General features: G+C 37.2%; 1 protein-coding gene across 1 annotated transcript; it reads right to left on the reverse strand.

Annotated features, from left to right (window-relative positions):
• Window positions 1-382: 382 nt before the first annotated feature.
• On the reverse strand, window positions 383-5823 carry LOC113351132 (cytochrome P450 87A3-like). Its single transcript, XM_026595182.1, has 7 exons — window positions 5621-5823; window positions 5217-5541; window positions 4864-5013; window positions 4491-4742; window positions 823-850; window positions 628-734; window positions 383-514 (listed from the first exon to the last, which is right to left on the reverse strand). The coding sequence occupies exons 1-7, from the start codon at window positions 5821-5823 to the stop codon at window positions 383-385; spliced, it is 1197 nt and encodes a 398-aa protein (XP_026450967.1).
• Window positions 5824-16036: the final 10213 nt, after the last annotated feature.

The raw sequence follows: 16036 nt of genomic DNA on the forward strand, positions 1-16036 counted from the left end.
TATACTTTTGCTTTGATCCTTTTCAGATATTTTTAGCGTGGAAACCTTTTCCAAATGATCATAAAGCTGGTTTTGGGTTAACTCTCTCTTTGTTAATTTTTTTTTTTGGCATATAATGCCATACAATATTCATCCGAATGTAGCTCACGTAGTTTCCCATTATGATTACCCAGAGGCTGGTATCCATTTCTAAGTTCTAAACTAGCTGTGTTCAACTTTATTTCATTTTTTTCTGGAGATTTTAACACAAAAGCCGTCTCCAAATGCATTTCCTCCTTTGAGTTTTGTCCACCTGAGGAAAAAGTATCGAGAAAATAAAAACATCATTAAGATGTCCTATTTGAAAACTTTAGCAACACGTTAAGGGTTGTATATATGGTAATTACGTAAACTTAGTGAGCAAGACATGTAGAAATACACCCATCAGTGTCTTGCTGAACTCTGCTCCAACACAATTCCTCATCCCAGACCCGAATGGAATGAAGTTTTTGGATGAAATATTCGAACTAGAATCCTGTGTGTCAACAAAAATAAAATCAGTATTGGTGATTTTCCATAGTATATACATCATAATTCAATTATTTCCGTATACAAAAACATTATACATATGGTGATAGATAGACTTACGTTCCATCTTGTTGGATTGAAGGTAAATGGATCTTTATAGTTGTCAGGATTCATATGAATAGATGAAGGAACAACCATAATTGTCCAACCTTTCGGAATTACATATCCTACAAATAGAAACCATTTATAATGATGCATGTGTACCATTTATATAGATATCTTTGATTGCCTTTCTTAATATCCCGGGTCTAATACTTGACATCCCTAATGTTTCGGTAATAACCTGGCATGGATCCATACATGTATTTTTATTATCAATACAAAACAAATAAGGAAAATCAAACATGTGATGTGAATAGAGCTGGAAAACAAGCTCAAAACCCACGGGTTGACCTGTACTGTCCCGAAAAAACCCGCGCCCGGCTTGGCTGGTTGTCTAAAAAAGACGGGTTATGGTTGGAAAAATATTGGCTTGTTGGAAAAAGGGTTAGTCCGGACCGGCCCGTAAAACCAGCGGTTTCAACCCGTTAACCCGTCTAGTTGCCCACCATGATAGGGTTGGCAGCACGTATACAAGGAGTTGGGTGCCTAAATCTCCCTCACATGTAAATCTAGGTAGAGACTAGAAGAACTTCATTCTTCTCAATTTCAGTTCAGCTTAGACGTTAAACCAACAATCTTCCAAGTTGTTTCCTTCGACAATCATGCGTTCGAAGAGGATTTTGCAATTTTAAAGAATTTCAGAGTCAAGAAAACAGAGAAAAAGAATATGTTGTTTTTGTTAATCGATAAATGAACAAGAAGTTAGGGTTAGTTCTTTTCTGAGCTGAGATGAATTGGTGTTTATTGATGGTGATTTAAAGTTAGGGTTTGCTGATGAAGGGTAAATTGAAGAATCTGATGATGATAATGATCGATTCGGCGGTTGATTAAGCTTGGGTATATGTTTAATTTAAAGAATTTTTGCTATGTTGGTTTCAAACCATAGAACTCAATAATTTCAGTGGTGAAGTGGTGTTGCTATGAAGAAGATGGAGAAGATAATGCTGTTAATATTCCGTCTCGTGGGTATGCTTGAAGGGTTTTGAAAGATTAAGAGTTATGAAGCGAAAAATGGAGAAAATGATGTTGTCGAAATCGGTTTTTGGTGAGTTGATTTACCAATGTGAAAACTACAAGGAGACCCATTCTCCCTGATGTTTCTACTGTGAAACCCACGCTCCCAAAACTACAGGCGCGCACCCAAATTCTGGAAGAAAATTATTCTCAAACCCAAAATATATAAAATTCTGTTTCTGTCTTTTTTTTTTCTTCTTCTTCGTCTTTTTTTCTTCTTCTTCTCCACTATACCTAGATATCAGAAAAAGGGAGAGATTCGACTGATTTCGAGAACAAATTCATGCCTAAATTCGATTGATCTCAACAGCAGCACCAAATCGTCTTCTTCTTCGAATTAACGACGAACACTCTTACTACCGATTCTCTTCATTACAATTTAAATTCACTACTGTTATTAATAGTAGCAGCAAAAATCCCTAAATGGGTTTGTAGAACACGGTTTGGTCATCATAGATTTATGATCAAAACTTGTTTTCAATGAAGATTTTGAAATGAATTTCAGATTTTTATGAAACTCTCAGCCGTGAATTGAGTTGGAGTAAGCAATACTGGATGAGTTGTGAAGAAGGTTTAATTGCAGATGATGGTGTAAATACATGAAAGAAGATGATGGTGTAAATACATGATTTTGACCAAGAGCCCCCGAATAACTGAAAGATAATGGTTTGCGTGGGAGTTAATAAAACATGAAAGAAGATGATGATGTGGTTATGACTGCATAACATGTCATTCAGTCAAGAAACTGTCTGCATAACATGTTATGCATTCGTGAAAATGGATGCATAACCTATTATGCATCTACAAAATTTGTTGCATAACTTGTTATGCAGTCCAGAAAACCTGCATAACCTGTTATGCGTCCGAAAATATGGCTACATAATGCATTATGCATCGAGAAAATAGATGCATAACCTGATATGCATCCGTAAATATGGATGCATACTGCATTATGCATCAATTTTTTATATGTACGGCTAAAATCAACCAAAACAATGGTTACATAACTTGTTATAGATGCATAACTTTGTTATGCAGATACATAACTTGTTATGCAGTCGAAAAAATGGTTGCATAATTCGTTATGCGTCCGCAGAATGTGTTATGCATCGTTTTTGGTGACTGCATAATGGTTAAGTATCAAGTTTTCAAAAAATTTCCCTAAAATGAGGATCACCTCCGATTTTTTCGTTAAAAACAAAAATCTGATATTCTTGTTTGTACTCGTTGCGTAGCTCTTTTAATAAGATTTCCAACGATATAAAATTTGCAAAATTTTAAGGCGCGGATTTTTAGATATGTTATGTCCAAGTTGCGCTGCCAATTATACCCCTGAAAAAGATAGTATGCATAACGAGTTATGCCTGAAAAGATAGTATGCATAACCAGTTATGTATTGATTCATATAATAATTTCATATAATTATGGGTGTCACGGTATACAAAATTAATTGTGGGCCTGGGAACGAGAATATTATTATTTTTGGATCTCCCCCATATTTCCCCCTATCCCGCAAGTTTTACCTGCTATAAATTTGGGTTGAGAAAACGACAACCCACGAAGAATAGCGGCCCCATAAACTTGGGCCCGTGTTAACCTGTAATAAGCCAGTCTCGGCCCGCCCTTTTACCAGCTCCAGATGTGAACGTGAATTAAGTACTAATTACGAGGAGTACCTGCGACATATAAGTCGTCGATTTCACCTCTTTCCGTGTAAGTGGAGAATTAGAGCCTGTTTGGTATAGTTTTTAAAAACAGTTTTCAAAAATAGATTTTTACTGTTTTAAAAACATACCCTTTTTTCCTTGTTTTCATTTTCTAAAAATTGTTTGGTAGGATAAAAACTGTTTTTAAAAATCAAGAAAAATCAACTAAATCAGATCAAATGTAAAGACTCGTCTAAGATATAGTGATACTGGTCATGACTCACTTGCAGTCATTCCCCTGATCTCTTACTTTATTCTGAAAAGAAGAAGAAGGAAAAAAAAAAAAAAGAGAAAACATAGAAAACAATAAGGGCCTGTTTGGTACAGTTTTGAAAAACAGTTTTCAAAAATAGTTTTCCACTGTTTTAAAAACATACCCTTTTTTCCTTGTTTTCATTTTCTAAAAATTGTTTGGTAAATTGTTTTTGAAAACAAGGAAAACCAACTAAATCGGATCAAATGTAAAGATTCGTGTAAGAGATAGTGATATTAGCCATGACTCACTTGCAGTCATTCCCCATCTCTTACTTTGTTCTGAAAAGAAGAAAAGAATAAAGAAAAGAAAAAAAGAGAAAACACATAAAACAATAATTTGTTGTTTTCATTTTTTTGTTTTTAAAAACAGAAAACAGATAGAAAACATTTTCTGAAAATGTCCTTACCAAACGCGTTTTCTCCTGTTTTCTCTGTTTTTAAAAACAGAAAACTGTTTTTGAAAACTATACCAAACAGGACCTAATTTGTTGTTTTCATTTTTTTCCCTTTCTTTGTTTTCAAAAACAGAAAACAAATGGAAAACATTTTTCTGAAAATGTCCCTACCAAACGCGTTTTCTCTTATTTTCTGTTTTCTCTATTTTCAAAAACAGAAAACTGTTTTTAAAATCTATACCAAACAGGCTCTTAGCATTTTCCTTGTTTTTGAGAATTGTCTCCTGTTCTTCCTATTCACATCCAAAACAGAAATATAAGAGCAATAAATTAAGTAGCTAAAAAATAGATTTTAGCTATAAATTGGATTTAGTTCAAGTAGTTCATAAGTACAAAAGTCTTGCTTTGCTAACATCATTGTAAATACCCAATTGTAGTGCTTAGTACTTACCAATAGTTCTTTCGCTTGTATAGGGTAATCTGTTACAAATGTCATTCCCAAAGTGACAACGGCAGAAATTGATGCGAAACTAGCAAGAAGAAGTCCAAATATCAGGTAAATAACAATATCATCTGTTAGGAAATCTTCTTTTTTCATATCTTCTAGGACTTGATCAAGAAAATCCCCATGTTGGGGCACCTGGGGCGAATTACGTCTTTTGTGTAGGATATCTTTCATCAGTTTCATCGCTTTTTTTTGGTTCTAATTAATAATTAATATTAAAGAAAATGAAAATTTATAAGGATAAGCCTGTAACTTAAATTTTTTTGAACACTACTAGCTATTATATAATTTTCCGTCCAAAACGAAAATTAATTCATACCAGCATGCATCTGTGGAAAGCAGTACCGGGGATGTTAACTGGAAAAGTCATAAGACCTGTAAAGAAGCACGCGAACATCACACTGAGATTTTCTGTAGATTTCGTTGAGTCATAATTGAAGAGATGCTTCGAAGTTAAATCAAAGATCATCTACAGCGCCAAATCAATTTAGTGAATCAGTGAACGACCGGAGAAAAGATGTTTCATACACAATAAAAAAACATTTGGGAAAATATGCCCCAGACAAAAAGTCGCATTTTTCATACATACAAAAGATGTATGCATGCCCCAGACATCCATACATGCATTCGGCATCGTACACTCGTTAGACCTTTGAATATATTTATACTTACATTAGTAATGGAAGATTTAAGTTCAATAGAAGGTTGATTGGACCATGATTCCAAAGCTTGGTAAGTCATGCTTTCAATTTTAGGGAGAAGTTTTTCTTTCAAAGCTTCAGTACCAAAATGATTCAAGACGGCATTTCTGAAATACTTGTGAATTTGAGCATCAGTTGCACATTCAAGACCTCCACCAAAAATTGCAGAGAAAGAATCCATGTACCATATCTCCACTGATTTACGTTCTTGTTGGAATATAAAGTAGTTAAAATCTGGATCCGACGATACCACCACAGGGTGACCTGCCAAACTAATCCGGAACATTGTCCCGTACCTACAAAATCCAATTAATTCTTGTCAGTACCATCTTTCCATCTCCGTAATCAAATCAACAACAGGTTTGACAATATTACCTGGCGAATCTCTTCTTGAAGAAGTATGGTACGTCTAACGAAGTGTTGGAAGCAAAAAATTGAAACGTTTCACCGATGAGAGGGAAACCCAAGGAACCAGGTGGGAGTTTTCCGTTGCATTTTGGATTTCTCCATCTATACACATGATGAGTAAAAGCAACTATGACCAAAGATATGAAACACAATACAACAGAACCCCACATTTTTGGGATGCAACTTAAATTCCAACCAAGAGAATGAAGTTATTGGGGATTTTTATGGACTGTGTTATGAATTACCTAGTTAGCTAAAACTATATATTGTTGTTTAGCTAGACTATACCTTCGGTTCAATGCTTAGTGATCATGATGTCATGATAGGTATCACCCACCTGTTATATGCTTGCTACAAATTGTCAGCCGACCTTCTTCGATACCATCATTTCGGATGTGCTTTTATCTTTTCAATTTGGTTATTTGTGGAGGGACAGAAACAGGATCATTCTTTTTTTTTTTTTTTTTCTTGTATCATTTTGAAGAGGTGTCTATTTTGCGCAAATACTATTCTTGATTCTTTTGTTGCTGCCGCATATTACATTCTTCAAAAGAATCCTGATTTTGGGCATACTGAAATCTTACTAGGCATACTGTATAAAGACAAAAAAAAAGGTTGTGAAATAGAAAAATCAGATTACCCCTTAACCCAAATTTTTTTTAATGGCAAATCTGCTCTTTACGTATTAGTGTTAATAATATTGATTAGTGATTAAATATTTTGTTTAGTGATTAAGATAATTTTCAGAATTATAAAGGTTGTTTAGATGATTTTTTGGATCATGGTTCGGCGAAACAAGTTGAGGTTCGGCTCACATCTATGAGCCGAATCTACCAATTGATGAACGGTTCGGCTCACTGAATCTGTTTACTGCATACGCCGAACCTATAATTTTCAATTCCAACCCTTTTGCTAGACACTAGTTCAGCTTATATGAAAGTTTCATAGTAAGCCGAACAACATCCTGAATAGCGCGGAAAAAAAAATTACTGGTTCGGCTTATATTTCGAAAATCGTATGAGACGAACATCAATTTGTTATTTTTTGGGTTAAAATATTATTATTGGTTCGGCACGTATTGAGAATATCGTAATAGCCGAACCTCGTAAATGTGCTAGGTTCGGCACATATTATGATTATCGAATACGCCGAACCCCTATGCATCTCTATCTGTGACTAGGTTCGGCTTGAAATTTCATAAAATTTCATGCCGAACTGTTCATATACACTTACAGGAAGCTTTTGTGAAGAACAGTTCGGCTAAAAACGCAACTCAATTTTGAGTCGAACCCAACACTATAACCGTCATTTAATCGATGAAAAACAGCAAATAGGAGATTGGGTTTGTAAAAATTACTTTCTTATCCTCATTTCCGGAGTTGGAGATGCAGTTGGTTCAATTTCTGGTTCAATTGGTGGTTGACTTTCAGTTTCTACACCTTCATCTTCAATTGGTTCTTCTTCTTCAATTGATGGATTAGAAGACGATTTGGTTTGCCTAGTCCATGTTTTTCTTTGTACGAGTCATTATGTGGTTGAGTTTAATCTACGATCAAATTTTTACGAATCGACAATTAATCACGATGATGAATATTTTTTTCGCAGGAGGGGGAAGAGTTCGGCTAGAGGAGGAGGAAGAAAAAGAAGAGATGTTAAGGGAAACTGATTTTGATTTTTTAGAAAACTGATTTTAGGTTTTTGTATTAAGGGTATATAGGTAATTGAACTACTCATAGGGTACTCCTTGTAAGATCACCCAAGATGGGACTATTGTTTTGTATGCCTAGAAAGATTTAGGTATGCCCAAAATGAGTGTTCCTTCAGAAACCGCCTGAAAGTCTAAAACGTCCGCATGACTACGTGAGTTTATCTAGTCCAAGCCCAGTATTATGGGCTTCAGATTTCTTTTACTACTGCAATTGCAGAAATTTGGAGATTCCGACATTACACTTGCCAGAAAAATACTGCAATGGTATTTCTCAAAATAATACTTTTAATTTGAAGCTAGTTTCCTAGTTTTAGCTAGATATGGAAAACAAACTTTATTACATATCAAACTTCTAATCCTTGGACACCTCCTTTTATGGGCTTATAAATACCAAAGGTGATCATTCATTCTCTAGAAATCAAAATTTTGTTATTATATTCGTGCATTGTTTGCGTCGTTTTTCTACCAGTTTTTTTTTGTGTTCAATAACAATGGAGATGGTTGGGAACCCATCTCTAGATCCAGAGGTAAGCCGTCTCGTAAGAGTTACACGAAGAACATGCATAGGCGACACCCCAAGGTACGTAAATTTGTTTAATTTCCTAGCTATCTATATGGTAAATCAAGCATGTACAATTCCTTTGGTTCTGCACTTTTGGTGGTTCAATGCTTTTTATATGCTTATATCACATAATTCTCAAATATATATATACTACTTTCTTGCATCCTCTTTAGCAGGCGGCACTCGGCTTTTGTTAACGGATGGGAAGATGTTGCAATGGTATCAAATTCTTCAAGGGTATCAAATTCTATTTCGGACTCTACAATTCATGGGTCGTTGGCATCCGTAGTGAAACATCAAACAACAACAACCAATACTAATTTGGCGCAGCGGCTTACTGCCTCGATTGGAGATAAGGTTGGTTCGTCATTGGCATCCCTAGAGGAAGATCAAGCAACTACCGATACTACAACGCTGCAGCCTACTACCCCAGTCAAATATAACTTATATAAGGTTGGTTCGATCTTGGAGAGTAATCGCCAAGGGTTGATTAAAGATGATCAAGACCAACCTGATCCATTTTATAATTTTCGGGAGGCAATGCGCAAATATGCACAATCTATGCTCGTGCGGGAAGATTTGTTTAGGGTTTAGTTGAAGTGTAATTCTCAAATATGCACATTATTTTCAGTAGCTAGTCTAATTCAATTTCATTCCTTCCTACTTTACATAACATAATTTACTTTTACAAGAAATTTTTCATGCACCCGAGCTAGAATTTCTTTCTTTGATCGATAAGGAAAGGATTAAATCAAAAAAGAGGGGGTATAAAAGGATTATACCACCCTAAACATAGTAAAAATAAACAAAAGGAAAAACAAGAACGAGACTGGTAACAGGCTACCAAGTCTAGTGTGGATCAAAGTAGATTTTAAACCAATTCTTCATGACATCAAGAGAACTGACAGAATTATACTCTGAAATTGCTAGAGCCCAAGAGAAGATCTTGATAGTATATGGCTTTGTCGACCACAGCCATCTCATTACTGCTTGTACCAGAAAAAACTCTAGCATTTCTTTCTTTCCAAATGCTCTCTAAAACAGCTGCAGGGATAATATCCCACACTGCATGTAATAAGCACCCTACTAGAGCATCAATCCTTCTTGCAATCAACAAGTCTCTTGTAGGCAATCTGTTATGAGCTATGAGCCAAAGAAAAAAGCCAATTTTTGGAGGACATTAAGACTTCAGATGTGAGTGAAGACTGGATCTGGAGCCAAGGGATTAGCTTCTACAGTAACCTTGTCATATAAAGAAAAAAAGTGAGCAGAAAAGTGTCACTGCAAAAAAATGATACTAGCTAACAAAAAAAAAAAGTGGTTTAATATAGTCGCACAAGTTCTTCAGAGGATCAGAAAATTATGGGAACCCTGTCCACATTGTACTTGTTATATCACTGCCCGATAGTTAATCAATCACAACGTGTACTTAATCAGATACCTTTCTCCATGAATGAAAAGTGTGGGACTATGTATCTTGGAGATGCCTTCCGTTTCCAAAAACGAAAAAAGAAGAAAAGAAATGCCATCGATCGCAGGCCCATATACCGCAAACAGGCTTCAGTTATATTACTACATCAAGCGAATGAAGAATCTAACACATTGGTGGTCTTGCAAAGCTTTTTTCGATTGATTTTGGTGACTCATATTTATTGATAACATGATATTGCGAAGCTTTTGTACTACGCAAATCCAGTTAACCACCATGCATGAACTTACTATCCTCTTCCTCAAAAACCATGATAATGTCCACTTTAGTGCAAACATAATTAACAAGACATTTAATGTTTTTTTTATTTTTTTTTGAAATGTTTGTACAGTAAAGTCAGAGAGAGGGACAGATATTTGTACATTGTTGTACCGATGAAAATCACGAAAAAGAAGGTACAGTTAAACCATGGATTTTGTGTGATGCATGGGTAGGTGGCCAGTGGCGATGGCCAGTAATATGTTACACAAACTGTTTATCAATTCTAGATACGTGATTTTTCTTACTCTTTAGCTTTCTCTAGTACATACAAACTGTTGCGTTAAAACCCTGCGGAAGCGATTTGCACAGTTACACAATGGTACTCCAAATATTGCAAAGAAAACAAACTAAAGAAGATAAAAGAGACAAGAATTTAACGAGGTTGAATCCTCGGGAAAAACAAGAGATTTATATATTATCGTTTGGGAGAAAACATATAAACCCTAAAAGAGAAAGAAGAATTTTTTGGTGTGTCTTTCTCGGTTCTCTACTAGGCTATTTATATACACATAGGTAGGGATTAGGGTTCCATAACTTAGCTAATAAGTTCCTAATCTTTACGATCAAGAAAGCTAATTAAGAGTTATCTTAACTCTTAATCCTAATCTAACTTGGTGACCGAATAAAATTTGATTTATCCCAAATTAGTCTCACCGACTTGGAGAGTTTTAGTTTCTCCAAACTCTTATACACCGACCTATTCAACAATTCTCCACCTCGGATCATGCATTCATGCATGAGACGATCAATAACAAAATCACCTTCGTCTTCCAACGTCGATTGCGCCATAGGCTTCCTACTTATCCTCTGCAAGGAATCAAACCGACCGTAGTTCACTCAATGGCCTTGCTAGAAGGCCTCCACCAGGTTCCTAAGAACCTCTACCCCAAAGGGTATCACCAAACCAGAAGAATGTGGATCAATTTCGAGCAATGACGAAACTTGACCCCAGATACTACTTTCGTTAACATATCAGCTGGATTGTCTTTGGTATCGATCTTCACAAGTAGAATGTCTTCTTCTTCCAGAATTTCTCTAACAAAGTGAAATCGAACATCTATATGTTTGATTCTGGCATGATGCACTTGATTCTTAGCCAAGTAAATTGCACTAAGACTATCACAATGCACAGGCAGTTGTTCCTGCACAACACCCAAGTCATCTAGCAAACCCTGTAACCATATAGCCTCCTTAAATGCTTCAGTCACTGCCATATACTCCGCTTCAGTAGTTGAGAGAGCCACAGTAGACTGCAAAATCGATCTCCAACTAACCGGTGCTCCAGCCAAGGTAAATACATACCCTGTAGTTGAATGCCTCTTGTCCAAATCACCAGCATAGTCAGATTCCACATAACCAACACACAGCTGATTGTTCCCATCTTCCTTCACAAACTCCAAGCCAACATCAATAGTACCATAAAGATACCTCAAAATTCATTTCACAGCTTGCCAATGTCCTTTACCAGGATTATGCATATAACGGCTGATCATACTTACTCCATGTGAAATATCCGTCCTTGTACATACCATCGCATACATCATGCTACCAACAACACTAGCATATGGGACTTGGGCCATATACTCACGCTCTTCTTCAGTAGTGGGAGACATATCAGAACTCAACTTAAAATGAGGACCAAGGGGAGTACTTGCAGATTTAGTTCCTTCGCAGATACCAAATTTCTGTAACATTTTCTTCAAGTATGCCTTTTAAGACAAACAAACTTTACCCTTCTTTCTGTCACGTTGAATCTCCATGCCAAGAATCTTCTTAGCTTCTCCTAGATCTTTCATCTCGAACTCAGTTGACAATTTTTGCTTCAAGTTATCAATCTCTTTCTTGTTATTCGATGCTATCAGCATATCATCGACATACAAGAGCAAATATATGAAAGACCCATCACGTAGCTTCTTGAAGTATACACAATGGTCATAGTGACTTCTTGTGTGTGTCTGGCCAATCATAAACTGATCAAATCGCTTATACCACTGTCTTGGAGACTGTTTCATCCCATACAACGATTTCTTCAGCTTGCATACACAATCTTCTCTTCCAGCAACTTTGAACCCACTCGGCTGAGTCATATAAATCTCCTCTTCTAGATCATCATGTAAGAACGCCGTCTTCACATCTAGCTGAACTAGGTCTAAATCATACTGTGCTACCAAGGACAACAAAATTCGGATTGATGAGTGTTTCACAACTGGAGAGAACACCTCATTGTAGTAAATCCCTTCCTTGCGTACTTTATTCATCTGAGATCCTTCTTTCTTAGCATATACCCATTTGAACCCAATGGCCTTCTTACCGTTCAGAAGCTTCGTAAGAATCCATGTGTCATTCTTGTAAAGAGACTCCATCTCATTCTGCATAGCAGCTTCCCATTCTTGATGCTCTACACTGTGTATAGCTTCAAAATAGGTATTAGGAATACCTTCTTCAACAACTGGTAATGCATAAGCTATAAAATCATTCATCCAACCAGGTTTCCTGATTGATCTTCTCGGTTTGCTGGTTGCTATGGTCCCAGTGACCGTAGCTTCTGTATCTTCCACTGCTTCATGTTCCTCTTCATAAACATCGTCACTATCATTTGGAACTTCGGTAGTTACCTCCCTTGTAGACGTCACGCCTTCCGAAGTAGTCATAACAGATACATACTTAGCTGGAATTAGTGGAGTTGCATCAATCTCCACCTGCTGCAAAGGCTCACCAGTATTGGTGCTTCTGTTCTCCACCTGCTGAGAACCCCAAGACTTTACCATAGACGCTTCATCAAATGTAACATCTCTACTCATGACTATCTTCTTCTCTACTGGATTCCAAATTTTGAACCCTTTCACTCTTTTATTCACACCCATAAAGATCCCTTTAACAGCACGGCTATCAAGCTTGTTTTCACTAACATGATACGAAAAAGGGCAACCAAAGATATGAATTGAGTCATAGTCATAAGTCGGTTTACCATACCACTTCTCCATCGGAGTTTTACCTTCTAATGCAGCTGATGGCAACCTATTAATGAAGAAGCACGCATATGTAACTGCCTCAGTCCAAAACGCTTTACCTAATCCAGCATTAGATAACATACATCGTACCTTCTCCAGCAAAGTACGATTCATGCGTTCAGCTACCCCATTTTGTTGCGGTGTCTTTTTAACTGTGAAATGCCTCGGTATTCCCTCATCCTGACATACTTGCAAGAATGGATCACTTTTGTACTCTCCACCATTGTCCGAACGTAGTACCTTGATCTTTCTACCAGTTTGAGTCTCAGTTGCCTTTTTCCACCTCACAAAGACTTCTAGGACTTCATCCTTATGACTCATGGTGTACACCCATACTCACCTAGAATAGTCATCAATGAAAGACACGAACCAATGTTTCCCTCCCAATGATGCATTCTTGGAGGGACCCCAAACATATGAGTGAACATAATCAAGAACTCCACTACTGTTGTGGATTGTTGTGCCAAAGCTTGTTCTTGTTTTCTTGCCTTTCACACAATGTTCACAAAACTCTAATTTGCAGGCAATAGCACCTTTCAATAAATCTTGACGAATTAAAGAGTGTAACGACTTATCACCTGGATGTGCAAGTCGCATATGCCATAACTTCGTGGTCTCCATCGCTGCAGTCTCGATGTGTTCATAAATTGACACATCTCCTGTTACTGTACTCCCAGTTAAGTAGTACAAGTTATGATGCCTTGTGCCCTTCATGATTACCGACGATCCAGAGATTATCTATAGAATGCCATTTTCAGCGACTAACTTGTAGCCCTTAGCTTCCAAAGTTCTGAGCGAAATCAGATTCTTCTTCACAGCAGGTACGAACCTTACTTCCTTCAGTTCCCGAACCATACCATCATGCATCTTGATTCGAACACTACCAATCCCGATCACCCTGCAGGTATGATTATTCCCCATACGTACTTCTCCATCAAACTTCTCGAATCTTGAGAACCAGTCCCGATGAGGACATATGTGATAAGTAGCACCAGAATCTAGTACCCATGTACCCTCAGTTACGATACAAGCTGATGGTGTCACAGTCAGTGAGAAATCCGAAGCTACATCTGAATAATCACTTTCCTTAGCAATGTTCACCTCGGTCTTGTTGTTATCTCCTTCTCTATTACGCTTGGTACAATCCTTAGTCCAATGGCCAAAGTCATGACACCATGCACATTCATCCTTCTGCAGACGCGCTCTTGACTTTGAACGCCCTTTCACTTTGCCACGATCACCATTCTTTTTTCTCCTGTCTGTTGAACGACCTCTTGCAAGAAGCAAGTCACTGTTAGCTTCACTTGACAGGTCTTCACGTTCCATCTTCCTGAACTCCTCACTACGCAATGCTGTAGTGACCTCAGCGTATGTCATCTTATCCTTGCCATGCATTAAAGCCTTAATCACGGGTTCATACCTTTCAGGAAGAGAGTTTATCAGACACAAAGCTTGTTCCTCGTCGTTGATCTTCTCATCATAGTTAACTAACTCAGCAAAAAGTTTATTATATGAATCCAGGTGCTCTGTTAGAGTTGCACCTTTCTTCATGTTATAGCGATACAAATTTCTCTTAAGATGTATCCTATTAGCCACGTTCTTCACAAGGTACTCCTTCTCTAGCTTTTCCCAGAGATCCTTAGCTGAAGTCTCGTGTTGATAATTAACTCTTACTGATGTTGCTAAACATCCACGAATCGAACCCAGACATAATTTATTCATCTTGTTCCACTGCTTGTCAGACATCTCCGCTGGCCGACCTTCTAGAGCTTCTTCTAGGTCAAGATGAACAAGAGCATCCATTACGTCTGTTCTCCATAAACCAAAGTTATTGGTTCCGGTGAAATTTTCAACCTTCAGTTGTGATCTATGAGAATGCAGTATTTCTTCTTTTGTTTCTTTATCTTTACTTGTGGACTCCGAATGTTCTCCTAAAGGATCTTTCGGATCAACTGGATCTTTCCCGTCAACCATTGTTCACAAACAACCAAATATAGATAAAAAACTAAACTTTGAGAACAAAATTACCTCAAACAACTTCAGAAAAAAAATACTCCCGCTGCAATATTATGAATACCGAAAATTCCAAGAACCTAACCCAAGCTCTTGATGCCAATTGTTGCGCTAAAACCCTGCGGAAGCGATTTGCACAGCTACACAATGGTACTCCAAAATTGCAAAGAACACAAACTAAAGAAGATAAAAGAGACAAGAATTTAACGAGGTTGAATCCTCGGGAAAGACAAGAGATTTATATATTATCGTTTGGGAGAAAACATATAAACCCTAAGAAAGAAGGAAGAATTTTTTGGTGTGTCTTTCTAGGTTCTCTACTAGAATATTTATATACACGTAGGTAGGGATTAGGGTTCCATAACTTAGCTAATAAGTTCCTAGTCTTTAGGATCAAGAAAGATAATTAAGAGTTATCTTAACTCTTAATCCTAATCTAACTTGGTGACCGACTGAAATTTGATTTATCCCAAATTAGTCTCACCGACTTGGAGAGTTTTAGTTTCTCCAAACTCTTATACACCGACCTATTCAACACAAACTCTAAATACGTAATTGTAGAGAAGTTGCACAGATATTTTGCGAACGGAATGGCTTGCAAGGACACCGCAATGCTATAAACTTTGCAATATTGTCTCCGGGCATTATTACAGGCATACTTTCATTTGTGTTTTGGTTCCCATGCTGTCGAGATCATCAAAAATTAGGACGAAAATAAAAAGTATTAATACGATTTAAATCGGGCGATTAAGAGCAAGAAAATTTCATTAGGGTCAAATTGAGGTGTCAAAATACTTGGGGGATAGATTTGGGGAGGTTTTGACGATGGTGATCGGATGACTCGGTTATTATTGTTGGTACCATAAGCCTCAAGATTCGTGTCTTCTTCTTGATGGTGATCATCATTAGGTGAAAATGATCTATGGGGAGATCTAAGTTTATTCCTGTGGTAATAACAAGACAAGAAACCACCTACACTGAAAACGAGAATCAGCAAGAGAGCTGTACAAAGTGGGAAACATAAGGACGGTCTGTTAGATCCATCCACCTGACTATTTTCCATCTTGATGTTTGACGATTATGATGATGATGGTGATGGCAATAACTTCTTGCTCTATTAAGGCTTCTGCTCACTTTTACTTTGCTCATCAGAGAGTACTTTTCTGGTGAGTAAGAGTGAGAGAGGGGAGGGGGAATGCGCGGAGGAGGTGTTTAAAAAGTTGAAAGTGAGAGATGGGCCGGGGATTCGTGTCCGGCCGGGAAAAGGAAAGAAAAAGGCAGCAATGATGTCTGCAAGCGTGGACATGTGCTGTTAAATTGTATTGTTGTTCTCATAAAT

The sequence above is a fragment of the Papaver somniferum genome, chromosome 2 (assembly GCF_003573695.1).
Source record: "Papaver somniferum cultivar HN1 chromosome 2, ASM357369v1, whole genome shotgun sequence".
NCBI classification, from domain to species: domain Eukaryota; kingdom Viridiplantae; phylum Streptophyta; class Magnoliopsida; order Ranunculales; family Papaveraceae; genus Papaver; species Papaver somniferum.

Bases quoted from the DNA above. Each gene is read 5' to 3' on its own strand.
- LOC113351132 (XM_026595182.1), bottom strand. From the start codon at position 5,823: ATGTGGGGTTCTGTTGTATTGTGTTTCATATCTTTGGTCATAGTTGCT. The intron at 5,014-5,216 runs GTAAGTATAAAT...TTGGCGCTGTAG, and splicing joins TTAAATCTTCCATTACTAAT to ATGATCTTTGATTTAACTTC. The intron at 4,743-4,863 runs GTATGAATTAAT...ATTATTAATTAG, and splicing joins CTTTCCACAGATGCATGCTG to AACCAAAAAAAAGCGATGAA.